Source organism: Crinia signifera, chromosome 1 (assembly GCF_055691185.1).
Source record: "Crinia signifera chromosome 1, ASM5569118v1, whole genome shotgun sequence".
Classification (NCBI taxonomy): domain Eukaryota; kingdom Metazoa; phylum Chordata; class Amphibia; order Anura; family Myobatrachidae; genus Crinia; species Crinia signifera.
In genome coordinates this window covers 338,864,743-338,889,478 of record NC_139217.1, presented here as the reverse complement: position 1 = coordinate 338,889,478, position 24,736 = coordinate 338,864,743, and the positions used below count along the sequence as shown (strand labels likewise).

The following is a 24,736-nucleotide window of genomic DNA, read 5'->3' as shown; positions in this document are numbered from 1 at the left end:
CTTATATCTGCACAATGGACAAAAAGATCTTATTTTGTGTTTATGTTTATCTTGTATGATGTATGGTAGTATAGGGTAGCTAATGTAAAACAGTATGGTTAGCGGAGGTTATTATTGGAAACAAAAAGTCTCCAATAGATCTCTGTACAAAATGAAGACATAATTGTTTTGTGTGCCCCCCCCCCCCCCTTCATGATAGTGATAGGGTTAAACTTCCCCACCTCAGGATACAGAATGATGCGTAGAAAAGGCAGGAGGGATTTTTATAAGGGCTGAGCTTGCCCCCCTCTTTCTTTCTTTAATGAAAACAGTCTGCATTAGACAGAGTTGGGAGACTGACTATCTTAGCAGCAGAGACTGCAGGAAATTGCAAGGCTGGGACATACAGTAAGTTACCAGACTCTCCGCACTGACTCCAAGAATATAACACACACAGATATAGGGGAAGGGGTGTGTATATATATACATTTATGTATGTGTGTTTTATGTATGCTCATTAAGACACGGCTGGCTTGTAGCTTACAGGCATTTTTTTCATATGATCTGGTATTCAAAGGCTTTTGGTAAGTCAACTTATTCTGCTGTGCAACCAAAGCAACTTTCATATCATTAGATGCAAAAATAAAATAACTCGTGTGCATATGTATAGGTATTCATACACTATTTATATTTTCTTTTTTTCCCGTATGACCCGTGTTAGTAAAACGTATCTAATTCCAAACATATCAAACGTGTATATATATATATATATATATATATATTTATGTTTAGTTACGTATGCTGAAATAGATTTTCATATATCTGATGAAAAAAACTTTTTTTTCGGTTAAATTTGTATTTTGTGAGGAATTAATAAGAGCAGGAGAAAATTGCATACATCCCCTATAGACCTTCTGAGATTCACAACGTGCCAAATAAACAGTAACACAAAAGCCAATTCTATAATGACTTCTAAAAACTCCTAGAAATAGCCATTGATTCTACAAACGTTCATGAGATTAGTAAACGTATATTGTATATAATGTAGTTGTAGTTACAGAAATCTGGAATTCAGAGTAGAATAGCAACCCTAGAAGAAAAAAAAAAAGTTAGACCCACCTCCCCTATATTACTGTTTCCTCCAGATGTGGAACATTTTCTCCTTCCTAACCTGTGAGCCTAGGATCTGGACTCTCTAGGGGCTCAATGTAACAAAGAGGCAGACAGAGCCCAGATGTGGTAGGCACAGAACATTTCTACAGGGGGCAGGGCTACAGTCGGCTTCAAGTTTGCAACAGTGGGAGCTGGGATTCGCTACTTCAATGCATTTCATTCTCATCTCAATCATTTTCTCTAAAGTAAATTCTTTGGACTATACATACATTATCACTCAGTGCACATTAATTCATAACAGTGAATTGCTTTAGTTATGTAACCATCCTCCTGTATTCTATATGTTAAAATGGTATTATTTTATCTGAGACCAATGCATTCAGCTAGTCCTTATTGCTCAGTCCAGTCTGCAGTATAGAATTTCACAACATTCCTGCTTAAACTCTTTCGTTCCTGGTGTGCATACACTACCACCCATGCCGATAGGCTGGTATCTGGTAAAAAGCTGTGCTAATGGTTTAAAGTTGAGCATATTAACCCTTTGAGTGCCAACATCTTTGTGAGAGATGTGTAAAATATCCGCTAAAAAGACCAAAATCTCTGTGAGAAGTGTGCAAAATATCGGCTAAAAAATGCCAGCTCATATTTTTTATATAAATTCAAATAAAATATTTTGTGTAAAAAAATACTATATTTCCTATATAAGGTAAATATTACATCTCATTATGATGAATCAAAATGTTTGCTTTGCAATTTTCAAACCTATTTTGACAAACTCCTTGGCACGCAAAGGGTTAATGGAAACATAATGGAAACTTGAAGAAGTAATTTCTAAATTTGGCGTACTTGCAAAGAAAAATTTAACTTTTAGCACCTGAACAGTTCATATGCTAGTTGATATGACAGCATACGTGTTTTACAGTCTGGGGGAAATTTACAAACATGGGAGTTCTATTTAATTTTATTTGGAGTTCTATTTGATATTTGATTGTTGCTATGGGCAACCAATAAGAATCTACTTTCTCTTTATTAAACTCCTTCTAGAATATAATAGATAATACCTGATTGGTTTCCCATAGCAACATCCCATCTGAAATAGAACTCCCATCATAAATGTACCTCTATGATTATTTCTCATTAATGTGTACATTAAATCTGTAGATATTGATGTGTGTCAAGGTGGCATTTCTCTAAAGGCGCCCATACACTAGTAAGATTTATCTTCAGATCTGTCTGGTTGGAACAAAAACATGGTTATGGATGAGTGACAGTTTGTCAGTTTTCCAGCATTTCCAAGCAAATGGTCAACCCTCATTTGCTCTCATCCATAGCCATGTTTTTGTTCCAACCAGACAGATCTGAAGATAAATCTGCGTGTGTATGGCCACCTTTAGAAGAACAAGTTTTGATAGACAATGTCTAATGAACATGAACACTTAAATCTGTTTAAAACACATTGTAGACATATTTTAGAGAACCGGCTTTGCAAATGCAGCACTTTATTAATAGTGTGACCCTTACATTTTAATAAACATAAAATATCTGGTTCATATTTACTAAGGAAATAGAGTATATGTATTTGCAAAGTTCTTGGTGTTTTCTACAAAAGTTGTGTTGCTTCTCCAATACTTGATGGTTATAACAATGATCTTCTACTTTAACAGAATCAAACTACAGAAGAAGAATGGGATACCTTGTGACCTTATGTATTCTGCTTTTCTTCACTTGCCCCATGTGCCTGGCTCGATACACCACCCCTGAATTTGAGAATGGAAGTGGAGATGATGAAGGCACAAGTTTAACTTCCCCTACTAAAGGCAATGAGCTTGTTGAGCTTACGACAGATAACAATGTAAAAGTGAATGGCACTGCCACCTCATTCAACCTTTTGGAGAGTATAACTCAGTTTTTAAAGGAGTACATGTTACTTATAATTGTGGTGGGTTCACTGGTCATTCTGCTGTTATTTATAATATGTGCAGCAGTGATTATGAGTCACAAACACAAAGCATCTGCCTACTACCCTTCTTCCTTCTCACAGAAAGAGTATGTTAACCTAGATGACAAATGTGGAGGGGCCAGGTCCTTTAATGAGATTCCAGAGAAAGCACAAGATGTAAAGGCGGAAGAGGTTGTGGACTCAACCAAGCAGCTTCAAGCTGACATACGTAATGCTGCACAAAACCTTAAATCACCTACCAAAGGTGCAAACTTCAAAGAAGACCAAAAGATCCCAGAGGAACCAAAAGAGACCATTGAACCTTCTAAGAAAGAAAATACGGAAGAGGCCACCAGCGACAAAACCCAAGAGAGTATCAAAACCCAAGAGGAATCTCCCTGTGAAAAAGTGGAGGAGGCTCCAAGTGAGCCACCAGAATGTAAACCTGCAGGTGATACTCAGGAGACTCCAGCTGAAGCAGATGTTCCAAAAACTGAGGAGCAAGGTAGTGGAAATGTGGAAGAGGTGAATCCTGTGCCCTCCAACTGTGAAACAGCAAACAGTCGTTGTGAAGGTCAAGAAGCACAGCAGGCCCCAGAGATATGTGGGGTGTGATACAGTATGACAGCATTATAAAAAAAAAAAAAAGACATGCAAACTAAACCTAAATTAAAGGGATTATTGTGTAGCTGCAGTGATTATTTTTAAACAGGTGATCCAGTCAGCAAACAGAGAACTGGTGTCATTTTCATGAGCAATCAGGAGATTTTGAGATGAACTGCAGTATTCATGCATCTGAGAAAAATTCTAACTAGAAGTCATGATAACTTTTATTTTACATTTGTTTCTAGAAAACGAACAAGCACATCCAGTTTCTACATTGGAAGACACTATACTTTCCTTGTGAACTCATGGAAGGTACAATAATGAAATCAGTGATTGCTGTGTCACATATAGTAGTGATGATGATTGTAGTTCAGTTTGTGTTTGCATATCTTTTCAAAACCTGGCTGGAGGTCTAGTCTAGAGATAAGTAATAACAGACGCAGACATTGTAGTTACCGATTACTTTAGTAAAACCCTCTAGATCTAGAGGTGGGACGGCATGCTATCATCAAGCCCCAAGATCACTCACTTCACCGAGGATGTAGGCAGATCCATTAGGCTGGTACTCCATCTTTGGATCTAAGGTTTGGGGGTGTCCCAGACCTACTAGAGCTGGCAGCTATGATACAATATGGGTAGTCGGATTACATCGCAGTCCTACAAAGGGTATCTACCTTTATTCCAGTTGTTACCCTTACATACAGGGCACAGGCCACAAGCTGCTCTCTGGTCCCCAGCACTTGAATTAATAATAGCTCAGAATTGAGATATACTGCTCATTTGATACACAGATTCGCATTGAGAAATTAAGGAAAATTATTAACAAAAGGAAAATATTTCATTATGTCAGATACTTTATTTGTAATCTTTTCTGAACTTTATATTGCTTTCCCTGAAAAAACAAAGCTTAACCATGCAAACCACTTCCCACTGAAATGGCTCATACGAATCATAAAATACAATTTTACAACAGAAGGACACGCCACCATCTTGTCATGGACGTCTGACTTTTCAGTTCATTTAAAAATCAGCGGTTTTTATGCTGCATACTGGTTTGGTGCTTTTGCTATGCAGCAGGTTCAAAGCATATTCTGTTTACCAATATACTAGGGTCTAGCTGAATTCAATTCTCATCTGTGAAGACACCATGTTTGTGCCACCAATGTGCATCATTTATTACCCAAACAGGTGAAAAGTGATCACAACTGTGTGATCTTGGCATTTAGCTCAACCCACCCATCAGAACCTTATGTTTATATCATGAACATGTAAAGTTGAATAGTCCTTTAAATAGAGACTCTCATTTTTAGGCACTGTGTAATATTTTTCCACATCCATGAATTAAAATTAAATGCACTACTTTATTGGACCCATATGCTGGGTTATTTCAGTCTCCTCCAACTTCACCCTGCCCCATCCAGCACTCTATCAAGTACCTTCTCCCTCTTTTCTCTTCTGACCCCTGCCATTCTGTCCCGACTGACCCCCATCTCCCATTCATTGCTCTGTCCTGTCTATCCCGTTGCTTATCTCCACCCTCCAATAACCCCCACCTCTTGTCGTCCCTCTGCCCCCTCTCAGCTCCATACCTATCTCCATACCGGTAGCTGGTCCACGTCTCCTAGGTCTGTCCCAGTTCCCTCACAGTGGGAGCTGATGGAAAGCCCGCCCAGCTTCCACTGCGTGCGAACTGAGAAGACAGGACAATCCTTATACAATTATTATGTAGATGAAATCCATTCAACCCATGGTTGCTGAACTAGATAAGTTAATAAACCAAGAGAGTCACAAATTATATTTTTAATGGTTATAATGATCAAGAGTTAGTGGTTATACTGTATATTTAGTTAACAATAGCGAACTAATGATTAATGTGTACATACTATCACAGGGCCTGATTTAGAGTTTTACACAAGCACAGTGTTTGCAGCTGAGCAATTATTAGTGATCTGCATATACATCTAAGTCACAAGGCATATGTGCTGCAATGGTTTGAGGTCTCCGAGAAGATGTATTCTCAAAGTGATGTACAGTCAGGAACCATTTAGGTGGGGAACTGTAAGAGGCATCAAAAATGCTTTCAGGCCAATCTGAGACCACAGCGTACATCTCTGTATCAGTGTTTGCCTCTAGTGACCTAGTTAAATGAGAAATAGAAATACATGTGTATTTCCTTTTCTTGATATGCACTTAAAGGTATCAATATATATATATCTATATTTATATAGATATATATATATATATTGATACGTAACACACAACATGTTTTACATATGTGGAGAAACATTTAAAGCATTGTGTATTGGAAACCATACATTATTAAACATACTCATGATCCATCAGTATATTTTGAGGATATTGGGAGCTATTCAATTGTTTGTTTTGCCTCCTTTGGGCAGGAATACCATGGAGGATGCCCAATTACTTCAATGAGAAAACTTGGTCTTTTTCACATTTTACCTGTCACACCCAACAGTTTAGATGGGTCTAGCCATTTTATGCACCTAAACCCTGTATGTTTGGGTGCAAAAGGTGTGATAAAGGAATGGGTGCTCAGTGTCAGCTCAACAATTGTATAGGCCCTGTCTAAAGAGACAGGTAAAATGGCAGGATGGGGTTCGCTAAAGCAATTGAATTACCCCCAGAAAATGTTTCTATTGCGAATTAATAATCATTCAACAGGTTATAACTGAACTTTATAAAATAATGTTTCTCTGTACTGTATATATAGTAATATCTTTCATTTTAGGCATTCATTTTATTGTATTGATTTATACGTGTTAAACCTCTTAAAACAGGTCATTAAATTATTAATTTCCAATTTTCTTTATAATTATAAAATAATGCTGTGTGTAACTAGCCACTGTGACACCAATGGTTAATTGTGCAATAACAGCATCTCTAATTTACAGTCCCGGAAAGCATTTGCTTATTTTGGAATGACTGAAAATTTTTGATATATGATCTGAACATGATGTATTTAGCTACAAACAACTGTATACACAATTGGGATAAATGTCAGTTGTTTGAGCAGATCAACAATGCAAAATAAACCTTTTAATATATGCATTTTTTTTTTGTGAACAAGTAAGGTTGGCACTGGATTTCTGTTGTCAGCCCTGTGCAGGCTAGGACTGTACCTCTGAATAATCACTTCACTAGGTCTTCAGTGATTGCTTGCATGTTTTTTTTTCTTTTTGTACCGTCTTATTATTTTTTAGTTGACACATCAGAATATTCTGAAAACTTATAATGGATGGCAAGATCTTTCTTTTTTGCTCTATAAATAAAAAAAAGGGTTGTGTGTACACAAACACACACACAATGGTTATAAGGAGGAATGAGGGTGAGAAGCTTCGACTGTTGCACAATGGGTGTAATTCAGTACCTCTCACTAAGCAGCGGCCATTTGTTGCTTAGCCGCTCGTCTGAACTTCCCCCCACCCACCCCATTGCCGAATCCCCATGGTACCATGCAAGGGGATGTACGCAAACACATCACCTCGCATGCGGTCCCCTTCAAAAAATAAGGCAGTCTAAACTACCGTTAATTTCCGTCGGTGTCCGCTGAAGAGGGGGCAGCACTGCCGACAGCTGCCCACTCCCTGCAGGCATTGGCCTACCTGCATTCCCATGTGAACACATAGTATTTTCATGGGGATGCCCACAAAACGCTGGACATTCCCCTGCTCTGGCCTGGCCAGGACTTTTATATATATATATATATATATATATATATATATATATATATATATATATATATATATATATATATATATATACATATATATACAAAAACTGCGCCTCAAAAAAGGAAAGCTGCACCTCTGATTGTCCCGTTAGTCGGGACAAAGGCAAGTGATAGAAATAAAAAGGAGTAGAGTGCGCTTATAAATGAACATACAATTAAAAATGACTGTATTTAACAAAACAGTGCCTCAAGGGCTACACTACATACACGGTACAATAGTCAGTATACAATATATTAATTTCACAGAAGATTTTGGTCTGGCCAGCAACTTCATTGGAAAGACCAAAATCTTCTGTGAAATTAATATATTGTATACTGACTATTGTACCGTGTATGTAGTGTAGCCCTTGAGGCACTGTTTTGTTAAATACAGTCATTTTTAATTGTATGTTCATTTATAAGCGCACTCTGTACTCCATATATATATACATATATATATATCTGGGTAACAAAAGTAGAAGATTGAAGATATCCTTCTACCTTGCCTTCAAGATGTATAGTAAGTAAAATAAATTTTGATTTTCTTCTTATGATATTTAATGGAGGTATGCGTTTCAGGTTGAATGCTATCATTTATATTACATAATGCTGAATAGTGCAAATGATGGAGGATTGTACTTAAGTTTTTGTACAATGCATCAGTTAAGAGGAATTTAAGACTTGTCTTCCAGTGGAAGTTTGGTGGATTCTTAATGTTATATTCTCTACTTTGGAATCATCAGAACACAAAAGAAACCTTCAGAAAGCACAAACCAAGGTGGAAAAAGGAGCAACAGATTAAGTTGTGTCATATAATTGTGAAAAAAAAATGGAATTAATTACAAGGTTACAGTCAGGTCCATAAATATTGGTACATTGACACAATTCTCATATTTTGAGCTCTATACACCACCACAATGGATTTGAAATGAAACAACTGTGCTTTAACTGAAAACTTTCAGCTTTAATTTGAGGGTATTTACATTCAAATTAAGTGAACGTGTAGGAATTACATCGGTTTCTATATGTGCCTCCCACTTTTTAAAGGGCCCAAAAGTAATGTGTCTAAACAATCCTACTTTTTAATACTTTATTGCAAATCCTTTGCAGTCAATTACAGCCTGGTGAATGTTCAAATATTCTCTGTACAGTGCTGCGGAATATGTGTGCGCTATATAAGAAACTGTTAATAAATGTCTGGAACACATAGACATCACTGGGTTTCATCCCTGACGATGCTCTGCCAGGCCTCTACTGCAAATGTCTTTAGTTCCTGCATGTTCTTGGGGCATTTTCCTTTCAGTTTGGTCTTCAAGTGAAATGTATGCCCAATCGGATTCAGGTCAGGTGATTGATTTGGCCATTGCATAACTTTCCACTTATTTGCCTAAAACACTTCAGAATTCATCCTGCTGCTTTTATCAGCAGTCACATTATCAATAAATACAAGGGAACCAATTCCATTGGCAGCCACCTTGCCATGACACAACCACCACCATGCTTCAATGATGAGGTGGTATGTTTTGGATCATTAGCAGTTTCTTTCCTTCTACATACTCTTCTCGTCCCATCACTCTGGTACAAGTTGATATTTGTCTCATCTGTCCATAGGATGTAGTTCCAGATCTGTAAAGGCTTTTTTAGATGTTGTTTGTCAAACTCTAATGTGGTCTTCCTGTTTTTGAGGCTCATCAATGGTTTACATCTTGAGACTAACCCTCTCTCTTCAGTCTTGTGAAGTCTTCTCTTGATTGTTGATTTTGACACAAATACACCTACCTCCTGGAGAATGTTCTTGATCAGGCCAACTGTTGTGAAGGGGTTTTTCTTCACCATAGAAATAATTATTCTGTCATCCACCACAGTTCTCCGTTGCGATCTTTCTCTTTATGAATGTTCCAAACGGTTTATTTGGCCACACCTAATTTTTTTGTCTCTCTATAAAGGGTTTGTTTTGATTTTTCAGCCTAATTATGGCTTGCTTCACGGATAGTGACAGCTTTTTTAGATCTCATATTGTGAGTCAACAAGCAACCGATTCCAAATCCCACTCCAGACCTTTTACCTGCTTAATTGATGAAATAATGAGGAAATAGCTTTTGAGTTGATTGTCTCATTACTTTTGGTCCCTTAAAAAGTGAGGCACATATAGAAACGGTTTTAATTCCTACACCGTTCAACTGATTAGGATGTAAATACACACAAATAAAAGCCAAAAGTATGCCATTAATGCAGATCTTGTTTGTTTCATTTCAAATCAATTGTGGTGGTGTATAGAGTAAAAATATGGGAATTGTGTCGATATCCCAATATTTATGGACCGGATTGTGATTTATAGCAAGAGAGAGACAAGTACAAACAAACCAAAACTTATGAAGCCTTTCACTAATGTTACAATTGGTAAATTATGTGATTTGACAGACTTTAAACATAGATCGATTGTTGGTGCAATCATTAGCAAAACTGTAGCACTGGTGCATTGTTCAAGGGTGAATTAAAGGCAGAAAATGAGCATTTTTTTATTTTTGTTGTGTGTCAATATCTGGAGTCAGTCAGTACAATATAATACTACAGAGCAACCGATGTGCAGACTTTTTGGGACAGAGGTGGGTAAATCCAGCAAACTTTTGGTAAGGCTCATGTAAAATCCCAATATTGCCCCCTCACATTCTCTAGAAGTATATCAAGCTACTGGAGATTGGCCAAAGCAAACAGCTGGCTGAGCCAAGACACTAGCAATGACGAGATGCCTTAAAAATCGCTGTTCCATTTTCCCTAGGAAGTAATAAAGTTAGCCTAAAGAACTCGCAGCATTTAAACAGAACTTTTTTAATTTAACTTACCTTTAACCCATTCAATACAAGATCCACTTGTGTCAAACAGAACAGAATTTGTATTTGATTGTAGGAAGGTTTTTTTTCTTTATAAAAAGGGTTGTTTGTAAGACAATATCATGTCCTTAAAATTCAAAGCTCATCATTTCCTCTCTTATATATGATGGCGTTCTAAGGCATCTTACCTTTTATGTGTCTTACTAACACCATGCCTCTTTATTGTTTTGCAAACATGTCTCCTATCTTAATCATCTATCTATATAGGTCTAGTATCCATGTGTCACCGAATCTGTTGGCAGCAAGTGAAACAACATCTATCTTTCAAAGCATTTGCTTTGAGTGGGCTTACTAGTAGGACAGTTGTCTTTTTGTCTCTAAAGACCCAAACCCCCCATGTTCCCACCCCAATGTATATTTTACAAGTGTTTTCTCTAAATCACCATTGCTCCTTCATGAAGTAAGTGTGTGTTTTCCCTAACATCCGTAAGTGAGATGCTGAGGGCAACAATCTTAAGGCCCCCACATGACAGTCTTCAGATCTGATGTGCATAGGGCCATATAATACTAGTGTAATGGTTTTGTCCAAAATTCAGAGCACTCAAACATCAGGAGATGGTGGAGAGGCAGCTGGATACCTGAAGAAGGATGGATGATGATGGGGAGGGGTTTCAGGAGAGGGATAGTTGTGTGCTGCTGGCATAGAGGTAGTATTATAGGCTGAAAGCAATTATGAGCACAGGCAGGGAAGAGGTGCACAGAAAAAGGAGCAGGCCTGGTACAGAAACCTGGGGAACACTGACAGGGTGCATGGAAGAAGGTAAGGTGGAGGTGGACGCCCAAAAGAAACAGTTAGCGAGGTAAGAGGTGCACTAGGCCAGAACATTGCTAGAATGGCCAATAGTCTGGAGGAGGAGATCCAGAAGGATGAGCAGAGAGAAGTGACCCCTGGATGTGGCCGATAGCAGGTAATTTGTGACTTTGTCCAGGGCAGTTTCAGTGGAGTAGAGTGAGCAAAAGTCGCAGTGGTGTCAAACTCGTGGCCCTCCAGCTGTTGTGGAACTACACATCCCAGCATACCCTGCCACCGATTTTATATAATGGATTGCTAAAACTGTGGCAGGGGATGCTGGGACATGTAGTTCCAAAACAGCTGGAGGGCCATGAGTTTGACAGCACTGGATTAGAGAATCAAGGGTGGAGTTTGCAGTAATGTAGTTGTGAGATGGCTGTAAACAAGACGCTCAAGTAGTTTGGAGGTAAATGGGAAAACCGAAAAAGATGGTGCGGTAGCTAGTGGGTAAGGAAGGGTTAAGATTAGTTGTTTTTTTTCAGAAGAAGTGGTGAGACAAGAGCATGTTTGGATGATGAAGGTAGATGCCAGGGTGTGTGGCGGAAGGGGAAGAGCAGATACGATGAGGGAGTGGACTTCCATGTCTGTGATGGAGTGGAAAGGTTGGAGGGAGAGGATGGTGTAGGTGCGTAGGAGATTCTTTGGGTAAATTTACTACAGTTTAAAAATTAAGAGGCGATGTTGCCCATCAGATTCTGTCTCTTTTTTCTATTACATCCTAGAAAATGCTAGACAGAATCTGATAATTTTTGTTTAAGCCTGATCAATTTATCATAACTCTTAACACTCCTCTGCTGCTGTCCTGCACAAGGTAAAATGTAGCGGTAGTACAGGAGTGCACCACAAAAAAAAAAAAAAACACACAACAGCACCACTACTTACCTTTAAAATATGAAATGCTTTCACAGGGCGATTGCCTTGAATAGGACTTTCGTACATTAACTTTGTTGGACACATTAAGCTCTATTTTCCTTTCCATTAATGTACAACTATATTAAAGGCAAGTGGTGTAACTAGATGTACTAACAGCTCAAAAAAGATTTGTGTACCTCTGAAAGTATTACTCAATGATACATTTAGCCAAAGCTTATGCGCTGCAATTCTGTACTGCCTCCACATTTAACCTTGTGTGGGTCAGAAGCTTCTCCTCGAGAGGCCACTACCAACATGGAAGAAGAGCAGCAGCCGCAACTTCAAATAAAAATAAACTACATCTCCTGTGTCAGTGGTCACCATGTCATTGATAAAGACACATTACTAATGCATCAGGCACCTCATACACATATACACACACACACACACACACCATAGGCAATTGCCTAGTGGCAGCAATAGCCCTGGACATGTATTATATTAAAACCACAGCAATTTCTATTCTTCCGGTACAATCTGACAAGTCCTAGAACATTTCAAACACGCAAGAGAGAAGTTTGATATATTTATTTTATTTATGATAAAACGTTCCTTGCTTAAACTATCTACTACATTAAACTAAGAAGCTTAAAATAAGCCCCCTTATCCATTGCAAAATATAGGAGTTTTCATTTTGAAACAACAGCTCTCATCGCAACTATCTATAAAAACACAACAATTGTAGACCACAACACTTACGGGGCCTACACACATAGCAATGCTGAAGTGTTCTGAGCGATGCTAGATAGCCGGAATGCTTCAGCGCAATTGCTCAGCACAAAGCAATGTGTCAGCGCCAGTGTTCTCTTGTGAGAACACTGGCCCTGACCGATGTATAGCCAGTGTTCTGCATAATAATCGCCGGGTGATCACAATGCACAGGGCCGTGCATCACTACGGCACATGAAGCGATGTAGGGGCATTTTCTAAGCAATCTAGTAAGATCGCTTAGAAAGTGCCTGTATATTGCTTCATGTGTAGGCCCCATTAGGCACACATTTGAATATCAGGCAGATTTGGGGGATCAGCTTAATAAGACATTAATACAATATCACATGACGTGAGGAACCCAAAGTGAAATGTGAATTAGCTTTTATTCATCATAGATCTCTTAAGGCAGTTACAAGTAAGCAACTGATTTGAGACATTGCGAAGGGTCATTTTTCTAATCTATCACGGCTTTAAATTTATACTAATGGTAAAGTGATGTATTTTAGTTTACAGAGAAAAAAAAAAAAAAAAAAAACACACACACACACACACAGATTTCATTGCAATGCATGCCACACACCCTTAAGTGTAAAATGGGATTAGAACACTGATTTCATGTGATAAAACAGAACACACAAAAAAAAGTTGTGACTATCAGCAAGTAGCTGTAGTAATGTTTCTGTACACATCCTGCTTATATCATTTTCTAACTGGAGCAATATGTAACAAGCCAGATTTATGGCCATTGCTTTCCTCCCTTGTTCTAAGGCACACTTTGCAAATTGGAAAAAAAAAATATCACACAAGTACAAAATAGACAGTCACACAGTTGGACAAGCCGCTATATTATTGTGCGTATAATGGTAAAGGCATGCCCTACTTCCTAAGAGAACAGCATTAAAGTGTCATGAGCTAAGGAGAGATTTTATCCGCTGACTGCTACCTCCTCCTTGTCCTGCTTCAGTCTGTAATCTGCTAAAGCAGCCCTGATAGCGTCTTCTGCAAGCACTGGAAAGGAAAAACAGAATGATGACATTACACTAATATAACTCAAGTGTTAACTATTGCAAATGTCACTATTGCTAGTTTAATGTACTGAAAATGGCAACTTCTGACATTTCAGCCTGCACGGGAGGCTATAAGCTGAGTGACCCCATGGTTATTCGTGGCTGAATGGAGCAACAAATTCTGCATTTTCAGCACCATCTAGTGGCAGCTGCAAGAGAACCACCCACATTTAAGGGTCCGAATCTGGATCACACATAGTGATCCCAATTCGCTCACAACAGCTGGAGGGCCATAGTTTGGCCGTGAAACTAAACAAGAACCAAAAATTCAACTACATCTTTAAGAGGGATGATAATAAGTGAATAGTTTAACCCTTTGAGTGACATATGTGAGATGTGCAAAATATCTGCTAAAATGCCAGTGTTGATCACATTTGTGAAGAATAGAATAAATTCAAATTAAACATGTGCAGAAAAAGATTATATTTCCTACATAAAGGTAACTTTACAGGTCATTATAATGAATAAAAGTTTGCTTAAAGTAAAGATCCTGAATTTCCAACATTTGAAGGCTGGAATGCAAAAATTATCCAGATAGGTACTGGAGGAGAAAGGAGAACTGAAAGAGTAAGGAGAGGGTATGGCCCTGTACACACCATACTGGCTAATGGAAAATGTTGACTAATCAATTTGAGATTTGAGTGCTAGATGCACTGGTGATTTTGACTCTAAAGGGGAGTACACACGGAGCGGTTTTTGCTAGTGACCGACTTTAAGCGATTTTGAATAAGCAAATGGACTAAATGCACAAGCGATTTTGACTAAGCGATATGTCTACGGGCGATTTTGACTATACTAGAATAAACATAGTTGCTTGTTATTCATTGCAGATCGAGGTACTTGTGTATTATCACGGTGCCTGCAAAATCGGGCGAAAATCGCATGCAATAAAAAAAAAAAAAAAAAAAAGTGATTTGCATGCTATTCCATCCTTGCACACCCCCACTATCCAAGTTAGCCTGAAGCGTGGCGAACGGACGTGGTACGCGTCCTCCCGACCTGTTTATACCCCCACTATCCACGTTGCAGTGGAGTTGATTTTATAAAGCATGGCGAGCGAGCCACCGAGCCCGAAGCGTGTCAAGCAATCAGTGTCCCCTCGCCAACAATCACAAAGCGTGTGCGAACCCCGTGAGGGGACGCGGAATACACGTCAAGCAATCCGTGTCCAATCGCCATGCTTCGGGCTCGGTGGCTCGCTGCGCTGGCCACTCTTTATAAAATCAACTCCACGCCGACGTGGATAGTGGGGGTATGAACAGGTCTCGCTTTGGGCTGACTTGGATAGTGGGGGTGTGCAAGGATGGAATAGCATGCAAATCGGCCGCGAAATGGCATATCGAAATGGCCGCTAAACCGTATATGATATAGATAAAATCAGGCGCCGTGATAATACACAAGTACCCAGATCGCCTAGTGAATATCTCCCTCAGCAGTGAATATCAGCAATTTCGACTAGACAGCCAGCGATCTAGTTAAAATATTCTTGCATGGCAACTTTTTTTACTAAGCGATATTATAGGGCGATTTGTCTAACCTTGACAGCGATCTTTACTAACCTTCTAAGCAATTTTGACTATGTAGTCAAAATCGCTTAGAAGGATCGCTCCGTGTGTACACCCCTTAAATAATGATAGTTTATGGTCTAGTTAAAATTGCCTTGCCTGCACAGTCAATCTATGCTAGACAATATTGACTAAGCAGGAGAAAAATATGGAGATTTTGTCTAACCTTCTAAGAGATTTTGACTATCAACAAAATATCCTGAAAAAAAAAAAAAAAAAAAAAAAAAACCCTCACCGTGTGTACACCCCATAAATGTGAAAAGTTGTTACAAGGTCAAGAATTAGTGAAGCTAAACAGTGATTAAAATAGGTTGGGCTTCAAAGTGATCTATTCAGGCTACTAAATCTTGATAAAATTGGCTGACATATCATGTAAAAAGGACATGATTAAAATAGTGGGTTAACACATTTTTTTTAAGACATGTCATCAACATTGATACATTTGCCTAAAACTAATGTGAACTGCAGCCTAACCCAAGCAGCATGCATAGACAATGTTGACATTATGTCAATGCAGACAGGTTATTTGTGGACACTGAGTGGTTACTCTGGTTTCTTCCTACAACCCAAACCACACTAGTAGGTTATTTGGATTCTGTCAAAAAAGGAATCCTGCTGTATAGCGTTCACACTAGGTTGTTTTAACAGGGTGCAGAGCCCTGCCCAATTTCTAAAGGGCAAAACGTGGGGAAAAAGGGGGACACAGATTACTTGACGTGTATTCCGCGTGCCCTCGCCATACTTCAGGCTCGTTTTACGCTTACACTCGCCACATTTTATAAAAACAACTCAACACCGACGTGGATAGTGGGGATATGAACAGGTCGTGAGGTTGCATACAATGTCCCCTCGTGGTGCTCACCACACTTCGGGCTGACGTGGATAGTGGGGGTGTGCTAAATCACATCGCAGATCTAATCGTACGTAAATCTTGCATGCGATCCGCTGGGAAGTGCCACCGCGAAACTACACAAGTACCTTTTTGATAGTTTTAATGCTGCAATTTATCTGGTTTATATTTATTTGCCATAGTAATTATTTACTTTATTGATATTTAGGCCAAAGTGCTTCTTTTGAGACGTTAGGTTTGTAGTAGAAGATATAGGTAAAACAACCTGCTTTAATTGTAATTATGTTACATGTAATGCATTTTTAATATGTTGGTTGCATGCAAGGTTTTACTTATTACTTTAGAAGTCAAAAGACATGTATATAATGCCATACTAAATTAAAAAAGTACCATTGACTGAGTATGCACTATACTCACACTAAACCGTTTAAGCGCAAGAATACTTACTGGAACAGTGCAACTTCACTGGTGGAAGGCAGAGCTCTTTAGCAATGTCTGTGTTCTTGATAGTCATTGCTTCATCAACCTATAAAAACAAACACAGACCATTAAATTATGCAGCTATTTTTAATAAAACATTGTATTTGTTTTCATACAATCTTTGCTTCGCAGAATACATATGTGATTTATTGGTATGTCAGTTCACCAAAAACTGCAGGAAACAAGTTCTTTACAAAATGTACCCACATTACACAAAAGGAGGAAAGAAAGAAATCAGTTTATCCAGACGCACTCCTCATCCACGCAGTCTTGAATGACTTAAAACAACAATGTGTCGTACCAATAATGGTGTATATTTTATTAATGTATATTCAACTCAATAGCTGGCAGGCAATCACTTATTTATAGTTAACAATTTTATTAATTGTACATGACCTGGTAATCTAATCCCCTGTAGCCCTACAGGCTTTTTCAAGGCTCACCTAGGTTAAGCCTTGAAAAAGCCTGTAGAGCGAAATGCACATCAGCATGCTCTCTCTATAAATCCGTTTTTAGACTTACCCAATATGTAATACTTGTATGTGTATTGTTATCATCATTAATTAACTGTGCAGCGATAGTGGAGAGCCTCCGTAGCCAAGCGCACACAAACACGCTGGCACACGGGGCAGTATTCAATGAGAAAAATTTGCCGTGTTTTATGGCGAGTTTGTGCTTTTCTCATGTTGGACGGAGACTTTTGCTCTCAAAAAGCGAGCAACCCTATTCAATGTGCACTTCTCGCCGTCTTTCTGGGTGATTTCATGGAGAAGTGGAATGTGAACTATTAAAATAAAAGTTTGTTTTAATTTTGATGTAAAAAAAAAAAAAAAAAAAAAAAAAAAAAAATCAGGAATTTTATTTTGTGAAGGGGCATTCTATTTTCATTCATGTGCTTAATGGCTCCCGGCCAGCAGGGGGTCGGGAGCCGAGCCGCTCATTAGATATTCACTGCACCCGATCATTACATATGCATGATCGGGAGCAGTGAATATACCCGGTCCCCTGCTGGCTCGGGGGGGGGGGAGGAGCTTACCTCCCCCCCCACACATACGTTCTGGGGCAGGCAGGGAGACTTCAATCTCCCTGCCTGCCACCGTCCCACGGCTCCCTGCCGCGGACGCTCGTCCGCTGCCGGGGTTAAGATTCGCCGCGAGGGGCAACTCGCCCCTCCGACATTGAATACAGGAGAGCGAGAGCCAGCCAGCCCTCCGGAACACAGCGAGTGTGCAGCGAATCCTAAACAGGATTCGCTGCACACGGCGATATTTCACATTGAATACTACCCACGGTGTCTGAAAGGGAACAGATTCCTGACAGTGCTAGTGAGACCGGAGAGTGGTGTGTGATGCCCCAGCAAAGACCTGTTCCTTTATTACGATAACATATCACCTAATATGCACACTACCTTAAGAAAGGAATAGATCCCTGCTGAAAGGGTATAAATCTGTGTAAATGTACCTGTGAGACCGGAGAGCTTTGACTTATGCCCCGGCACAGACTTATTCAACTGACACGCGAGTGTATGAAGCTTGAAAAGGAATAAACTCCTGCTAGCATATTTGTGAGATCGGAAAACACTGATCAACGCCCCGGGACAAAGCCACTGTATTATCACCCTATATCACTTGATGTGTATGTAAAATTTTACCTGTTCTATCATAACGATAATACATTGCATGGTGTGTACACCATTTCATAGGGACGGGATCCCTGATAGCAGTTTGGGAGACCGGAGTGTACTGTTTAAATGCCCCGGCGTTGACCCATGTTACCATCACATTGATAGATCACTCCGTGTACACGCTACCTGCATCACACCAATAGATTGCCTAGTGTGTATAAAATGTGCAACAGTGCAATCGATAAGACCGGACACAGAGGGGAGGGCGGCAGACACAGAGGGGAGGGCAGTCCATCTGCGCCCTGGCCAATATATGCCAACATAGCATAGTCTATATCTAACTTAAACAATACTCACAGCGTGGTCTATAATCAAATTTATGAGATTAGAACTCTGCTTATTAACAATACCTGATATATAATGACCACATGTGAATAGTGTTTATCTCCCATATGCTATACACGGTGTAATAGTATAACAACTTAATGTGGTGGCAGCCACAAAATTAAATTATAGAATTGTTGCTTACAAATACAAGCATAAAAAGCGGGACATATAGACAAGCAATAATCATCACATGATATACCAACAATCTAGCTAGACACATATATGCAGTAACTACAATGTATCCCATGTTAAGTATAAATACAGAGATCCAATTGTTACAAATGTGAACCGAAAAAAAAAAGCCACACCAAGTTTGAGTGGCTTTCAGTTCAAAACCTCCCAGCGAGTATGGGCCTTTAGAAATGGCATAGTACATAGAATGAGGCCTGTATATAAATAAAAATACAAGTTACCGTTTTTCCTTTCACCCACTCGGTTGCTAAAGAGCTGGAGGCAATTGCAGAACCACATCCAAATGTTTTGAACCTGGCATCAACAATTTTACCATTTTCATTGACTTCAATCTGCAAGATATGAAAGACTGTAATATGCATAGTAGCTGGTCAACCTGAAAAAGTTGCAAACATCCACTCTTAAACATATAATTAAGAACTAAAAATGATATACCAAAAGAAAAAAAAAAAAAAAAAAATCATGACACCTTATCCACTTGATTTTGCAGTGAGCCAATACGGTTTAACAATGAGGATACTTATTTAATACTACAGCAATAGTGTCCCTATAAAACACCTTATGTAACATGCAGCATACATACCTGCAGTTTCATAACATCTCCGCACGCTGGAGCACCCACCAAGCCAGTTCCGACATTTTTTGAGTTCTTGTCAAGGGACCCAACATTCCTAGGGTTCTCATAATGGTCAACAACCTGTAATTTGAGACATGGACATAGTGTTAATGAATGAAGGTCAAATCACTCTACGTCTGCCTTTTAATAGCAGTTCAACAACTATGCCAACTCTTATACAATACATTTACCAAAATGGGCTGACACAAGTATATACTCGCTGCATTTCATCATTGTTATAATATAAACTAAGTACACAAGTGGTGCGAATAGAAAATATTTACGAATGCCAGATCATATGCAACAAGCCAAAAATAAGTGTTTACATTTACAAATTGGATCTCTCAGCATGCATACTTTCAAAGGGTGTTTAAATATTGTAACTACATCCGTTATTGTGGTCTGTTGAAAACAACTGCCTGCAAGTTTCAGTTAGCAAGTTTCTCAGAGATTTAAAATGGGCTTTACTTGTTGTTTCACAGACCTCTAGCTTAATATACTGCTATACTTTCTAACATTCACTGTAGCACAATACAACTTTTAAAACTCATGCAGTATCTGCCTGGGGTGTCATCTCTGCTTTGTGGCTTCTAGCAGAGTCTTGTCTGTATATCAGCACTGATATAAGCCAGACTGTGCTATAAACACCCCAAGCAAGGTGTTGGAAGCGGCTATACACAACGTTATAGTTGATGTAAGTTACGTTACCTTGTTGCCATCAGCTGTAAGTAAGAGCCAAATATAAGAGGCAATAAAATACTTCATTTATTACTGCTTAGTAAATAGCATCAATAGAGCACCAAACACAGTATTATTTCTTTATTGCCTCTTTCACATCCCAGGTCCAACCCAGCTCAGCCAGACACAATGGGGCAGATTTATTAAGCTTGGAGAAGAGATAAACTGGAGATAAAAGCGGAGAAAAGGTAAAAGGAGATAAAGCACAGCCAATCAAATCAGCTGTGTTTGAAAAAGACAGTTGGGAGCTGATTGGCTGTGCTTTATCTCCTTTTACCTTTTCTCGGCTTTATCTCCAGTTTATCTCTTCTCCAAGCTTAATAAATCTGCCCCAATAAACCCAGGTTACCCATTATGCAGAGGGTGACCCAGGTTTACCCCTTCTTAGAACCCAGGTCGAATTGCCGTTTTGCTCGACTTGGGTCCTTACGTCAGCGACTCAGCAATATCCCGGGCCCGAGGTGCGGTGTGAAAGGGGTGTTAGCAATAACAATATTAGGGAGATGCATTGTCAAGAATGATACTGAAAGCATTAGTGTTGCTTGTGGATGCATTGCGCAAGGGATTATGAAAACGGAGATTAAAAATAAGATGCAACTGCTGGCTGACATTCCCTGCTACTGCTGCAAAATTTCAGAAAGACAATATTAAAGAGAAAAATAGACAATTCTTGTACCAGCGTTGGCCTTATAGGTAATTATTTCAATGCCAAGAGCAGGACTCAGCATGCTGATATACTCATGAGGATTATTAAACTTTACTTTTCACTTTAATCCCTTCCCGACCAAATTTAAGGTCAAAATACTGTACCAAAAAAAAGGTTTATTCTGTAAAAAAAAAAACAGAAACAATTTTAATTTCCAGTGTGTTATTGAAATGTTGAAGAAAACGGATACTGTCATGATCAGAATGTGAAGAAACAATGCCAACCAGTGGCGTAACTATAGAGGGTGCAGCTGCTACGGGGCCCGGCGGCTTGGGGGGCCCATGGCTATCCCCTGCACCCTCTGCATTGTTTTGTTACATTTTTAAAAAAACTTACTCCTGCTGCGGAGAGTGGAGGAGGACAGCAGAGGATGACTGATTTGCACCCCGGAACCGGAAGAGTCACCGCGCGTCTGACTGACACGCCTGTCAGCCGCACATCCCTAGCGCTGCTACAGCAGCACCAGCAGGCGCGCCTCGCCTGACATCATTCTTCAATTCAATTGGAGGCTGTTGCTGAAGCACTTGAGGGGAGCGGAGATGAGACTGCTGCGCTGCAGGGGGAAGGCGGAGGACTGGAGAAATGCTGCTGCTGCATAAGAGGGGGAGAAGCTGCTGCTGTAAGGTAGGCCAGTCTGGAGGAGGGGTCGGGGAGGGTGTCCGGGCTGTAGGGCTGCTAGTGAGGCTGAAATAATGATCAGTATCTCCTCCAGCAGCTCCATCCATCATAGCCAGATTCCTACTACATTCTGCAGCCTCTGCAGAAATGGCCTTATGAAATCCTGTGTGCTCTATTTATCTGTCCATCTGTACCCCATCCTGCAATTCCACCAATCTATGTCTTCCTCTCATCCATCCATCGATATCCATCCACCCACCTATGTCCCTCCCATCCATCTGTCTATGCTGCTAACATCTGTCTGTCTTTCTATGCCCTCTCATGTCTGTCTATGGTTCTTCCATCAGTCCCCCTCCTGTTCCTACTTCTTGAGCCATCTACATTTGTATGCTCATTCCGTCCATCTATGCCCCCCCGCTAATCTGTCCATCTATGCTTCCTCCCATCCATCTGTCTATGTTCCTTCCTATCCAGCCATGTATGCTCCTTCCGTCCATCCATGCCCCCTCCCATCTGTCTATTTATGCTCCTTCAATCCGTCTGTCTGTCTATGCCCGCCCCGGGGGGTTGGGGCCTTTTAACATTTTGCTATGGGGCCTGCAATGTTCTAGTTACGCCTCTGATGCCAACCAAGGCGTCATCATGTTTTCTAACACCGTGGAGAAAACTCAGCCTCTATTTAAATGGCTTCATTTACTGCCCCGCTCTCAAAATAAGGTACTCAAATCATATACAGGTAGGCCCAGACAGTGATAAAATTGGGGACTATGTAAAAACCGGACTACACTCCGGACCACCGGACAGGACATCAAAATCTGCAGTCCGGAACTTGTAGGGTCCGGTCCGGGGGGGGGGGGGGGGGGGGTCCCTGTGATAGCTATCACCAGGGACATGGGAGAGGGGAGATTACAGCCTCCCCGTGTGGTCCGGACCGTCCGGTTTTTGCTACATGCCCGGACCATGCAGGGAGGCTTTATTCTACCCCTCCTCCTCTACCTGGTGACAGATGTCACAGGCAGCCCCCCCGGACAGGACAGCCCCCCGGACCGGAGGCTACAAGCCCCAAAATGCAGAGTTTGTTGTCCGGCGGTTTTGTCCTGGTCCGGTTTTCACCCATAAAATTGACACTTTAGAACCAATCAGCTTCATCAATCTGACAAGTGCGCAAGATGACCGTTAAAAGTAGATGGGCTGCTATGGGCAACTTCTCTATCTCTGAGGCTTCATAGGTCTTCCTCGCAGTCTACCTATCATGACCAAAGAGTCTCCATCATGGCTGCATATGGCGAAGGACTTGTTTTGCGTGTAAATAAGACACTTTCAAACCCTGGTGGCCCCTTAGAAAACATTACAGCATGTAGGTACTGCAGACAATAAACAGCCCAGACAGAGTAATATTTCCAGTAACTCATCAGAGAACTAAGGAAACCCATGTTACAATATGCAAACCATTCCCACGCTGCATTCAGAGGTTCCACATTATGTAACTACATATAAAGAAAGCCATTAGTGTACAAATAAAGCTCCGTATATACAAGATACAGTTAGTGCGGCCACAGGCCAGGAGGAGGACGCCGTCGCGGCAGTGAGATAAGCAACTGCCCGGAGACAGAACCCTGCTGCCAAGTAATATCACCGTTGCTGCAGTGGCGCCCCGTCCCCCGGCTCAACTGCCACACCGCCACCGGCTGTCACTACCACCACCACCAGGGCACCGCAGCCCGCCCTTCAACGCACCTTCTTGTGATAAGCTGCACAGGGAACCCGAAGCTCCGGGCACCGGCTCCACGCAGAGCACAACAAACGACCTACTCCAGCCATTGCGTGTGTCGTACTTCAGGCAGGCAGTCACTCTGGTAGAAGGAGACGCGGCGTAATTGCGTCACTTGGTGTGCGGAGAGTCACCTGACCATCCCTAGGCATACATCATACAGTAGTGTGTTTGGTCACGTGATGTGAAGAAGACTAAAGTCGCACACTACTTACTGCTAGGTTATGCAACAGCTCAATGTTACATCTGCGTACCCTCCAACATGACCCATTCCATTAGTGCTCTGTTCCTGGACTTCCCTGCAGCTGGCAGTTACAGAGGTTGGACTCCGGCACAGTCCAAAATTCAAAGAGGGGGATAACATCAACTGCCAGTGAGTCCAGGACAGTGATGTTTGGGGTGGCAGTAGGTGTGGCTCCCCTTTTTGAATATTGGACAGTGGTGCAGCCTCACCTCTGCAACTGTCACGACAGGGAAGTCCAGGAACAGAGCATTTTGTACCTAATGGAATGGGCCATGTTGGAGGGTATTATGGATGCACATGTTTGTTGTGGATAAATATTCATCACAAGCTTCTAGAAATACATTATGAAAGGCTATATTATACAATGTTAGGCTGTCACATTTTCATGTGGAAATAACTGAACCTTAATTAGGTGAATGTATGAGTGCAGGTTTTACTGGGTAGACAAGTGACCTCATGTATGTTGTGGAACTGTACTATTTTTGCATTTCATATTACTCTATACTCAGGGGCATAACAAGAATGTTTGGGCCCCATAGCAAATCTTGAAAGGCCCTCCCACCCCACACCATTGTCACTACAATGACCCTTAGTGGGACAGGAGAGAGTGAGAGGAGGGTGAGACAAAGAGTGTGTCGAGAGAGAGTGAGAGAACAGATAAGAGTAGAGGGGTTTACACATTACAAATTTACACATTAAGGGCCTAATTTGGCCTGATCTCTGACTGCAAATTCCAGAGCTCTTCGTATGTGCGTGCGTGCACGTAACTTAAACTGTAGTACTCACCACAACCACAGTTTAAGTAGTGAAATTACGGCAGTAAAATTAATTTATTGCAAAGCGGTTTCTTTTTGCTAATATGTATATGTTTTATTAGGTATGTGTTCCTCCGTGGGGTATGGTTCCTCCTTCCTACCAACGTGTATCGGACCAACAGGTCCTTCCTCAGGGTACCCTGCCATGTGTACATGGGTGTTTTTGAAAAAGGTCAGTTAGGAGGTGATTGGCTGATATTTTATTGCCAGGGCCATTTTTATAGGGGGACAAGCCGTGCAACTGCATGGGGCATCGCACAGCTCATCCCGCTGTTGCTATATTGCTGCCGAAAGGAGATCACCTGCCGGCTGCCCACCCCACCTGTGCTGCTGTTGATGTGAAGCTGACAGATGCCAGTGGCGGGCTAGGCCAGGGGGCAGGGTCTCCA

At 40.7% G+C, this 24,736-nt stretch overlaps 2 protein-coding genes across 2 annotated transcripts; one reads left to right on the top strand and one right to left on the bottom strand.

The window, feature by feature from the left end:
• The first annotated feature begins 308 nt into the window (after positions 1-308).
• TMEM119 (transmembrane protein 119) lies at positions 309-5,006 on the top strand. The gene is made up of 2 exons (XM_083145824.1): positions 309-387; positions 2,757-5,006. Exon 2 carries the CDS (start codon positions 2,777-2,779, stop codon positions 3,644-3,646), a length of 870 nt encoding a protein of 289 aa, XP_083001950.1. The 5' UTR covers positions 309-387; positions 2,757-2,776; the 3' UTR covers positions 3,647-5,006.
• Positions 5,007-12,476: 7,470 nt separating this feature from the next.
• Positions 12,477-23,432, bottom strand: ISCU (iron-sulfur cluster assembly enzyme). Its single transcript, XM_083145810.1, has 5 exons — positions 23,255-23,432; positions 19,423-19,536; positions 19,061-19,171; positions 16,604-16,682; positions 12,477-13,682 (listed from the first exon to the last, which is right to left on the bottom strand). The coding sequence occupies exons 1-5, from the start codon at positions 23,336-23,338 to the stop codon at positions 13,600-13,602; spliced, it is 471 nt and encodes a 156-aa protein (XP_083001936.1). The 5' UTR covers positions 23,339-23,432; the 3' UTR covers positions 12,477-13,599.
• Between the last annotated feature and the right edge of the window lie 1,304 nt (positions 23,433-24,736).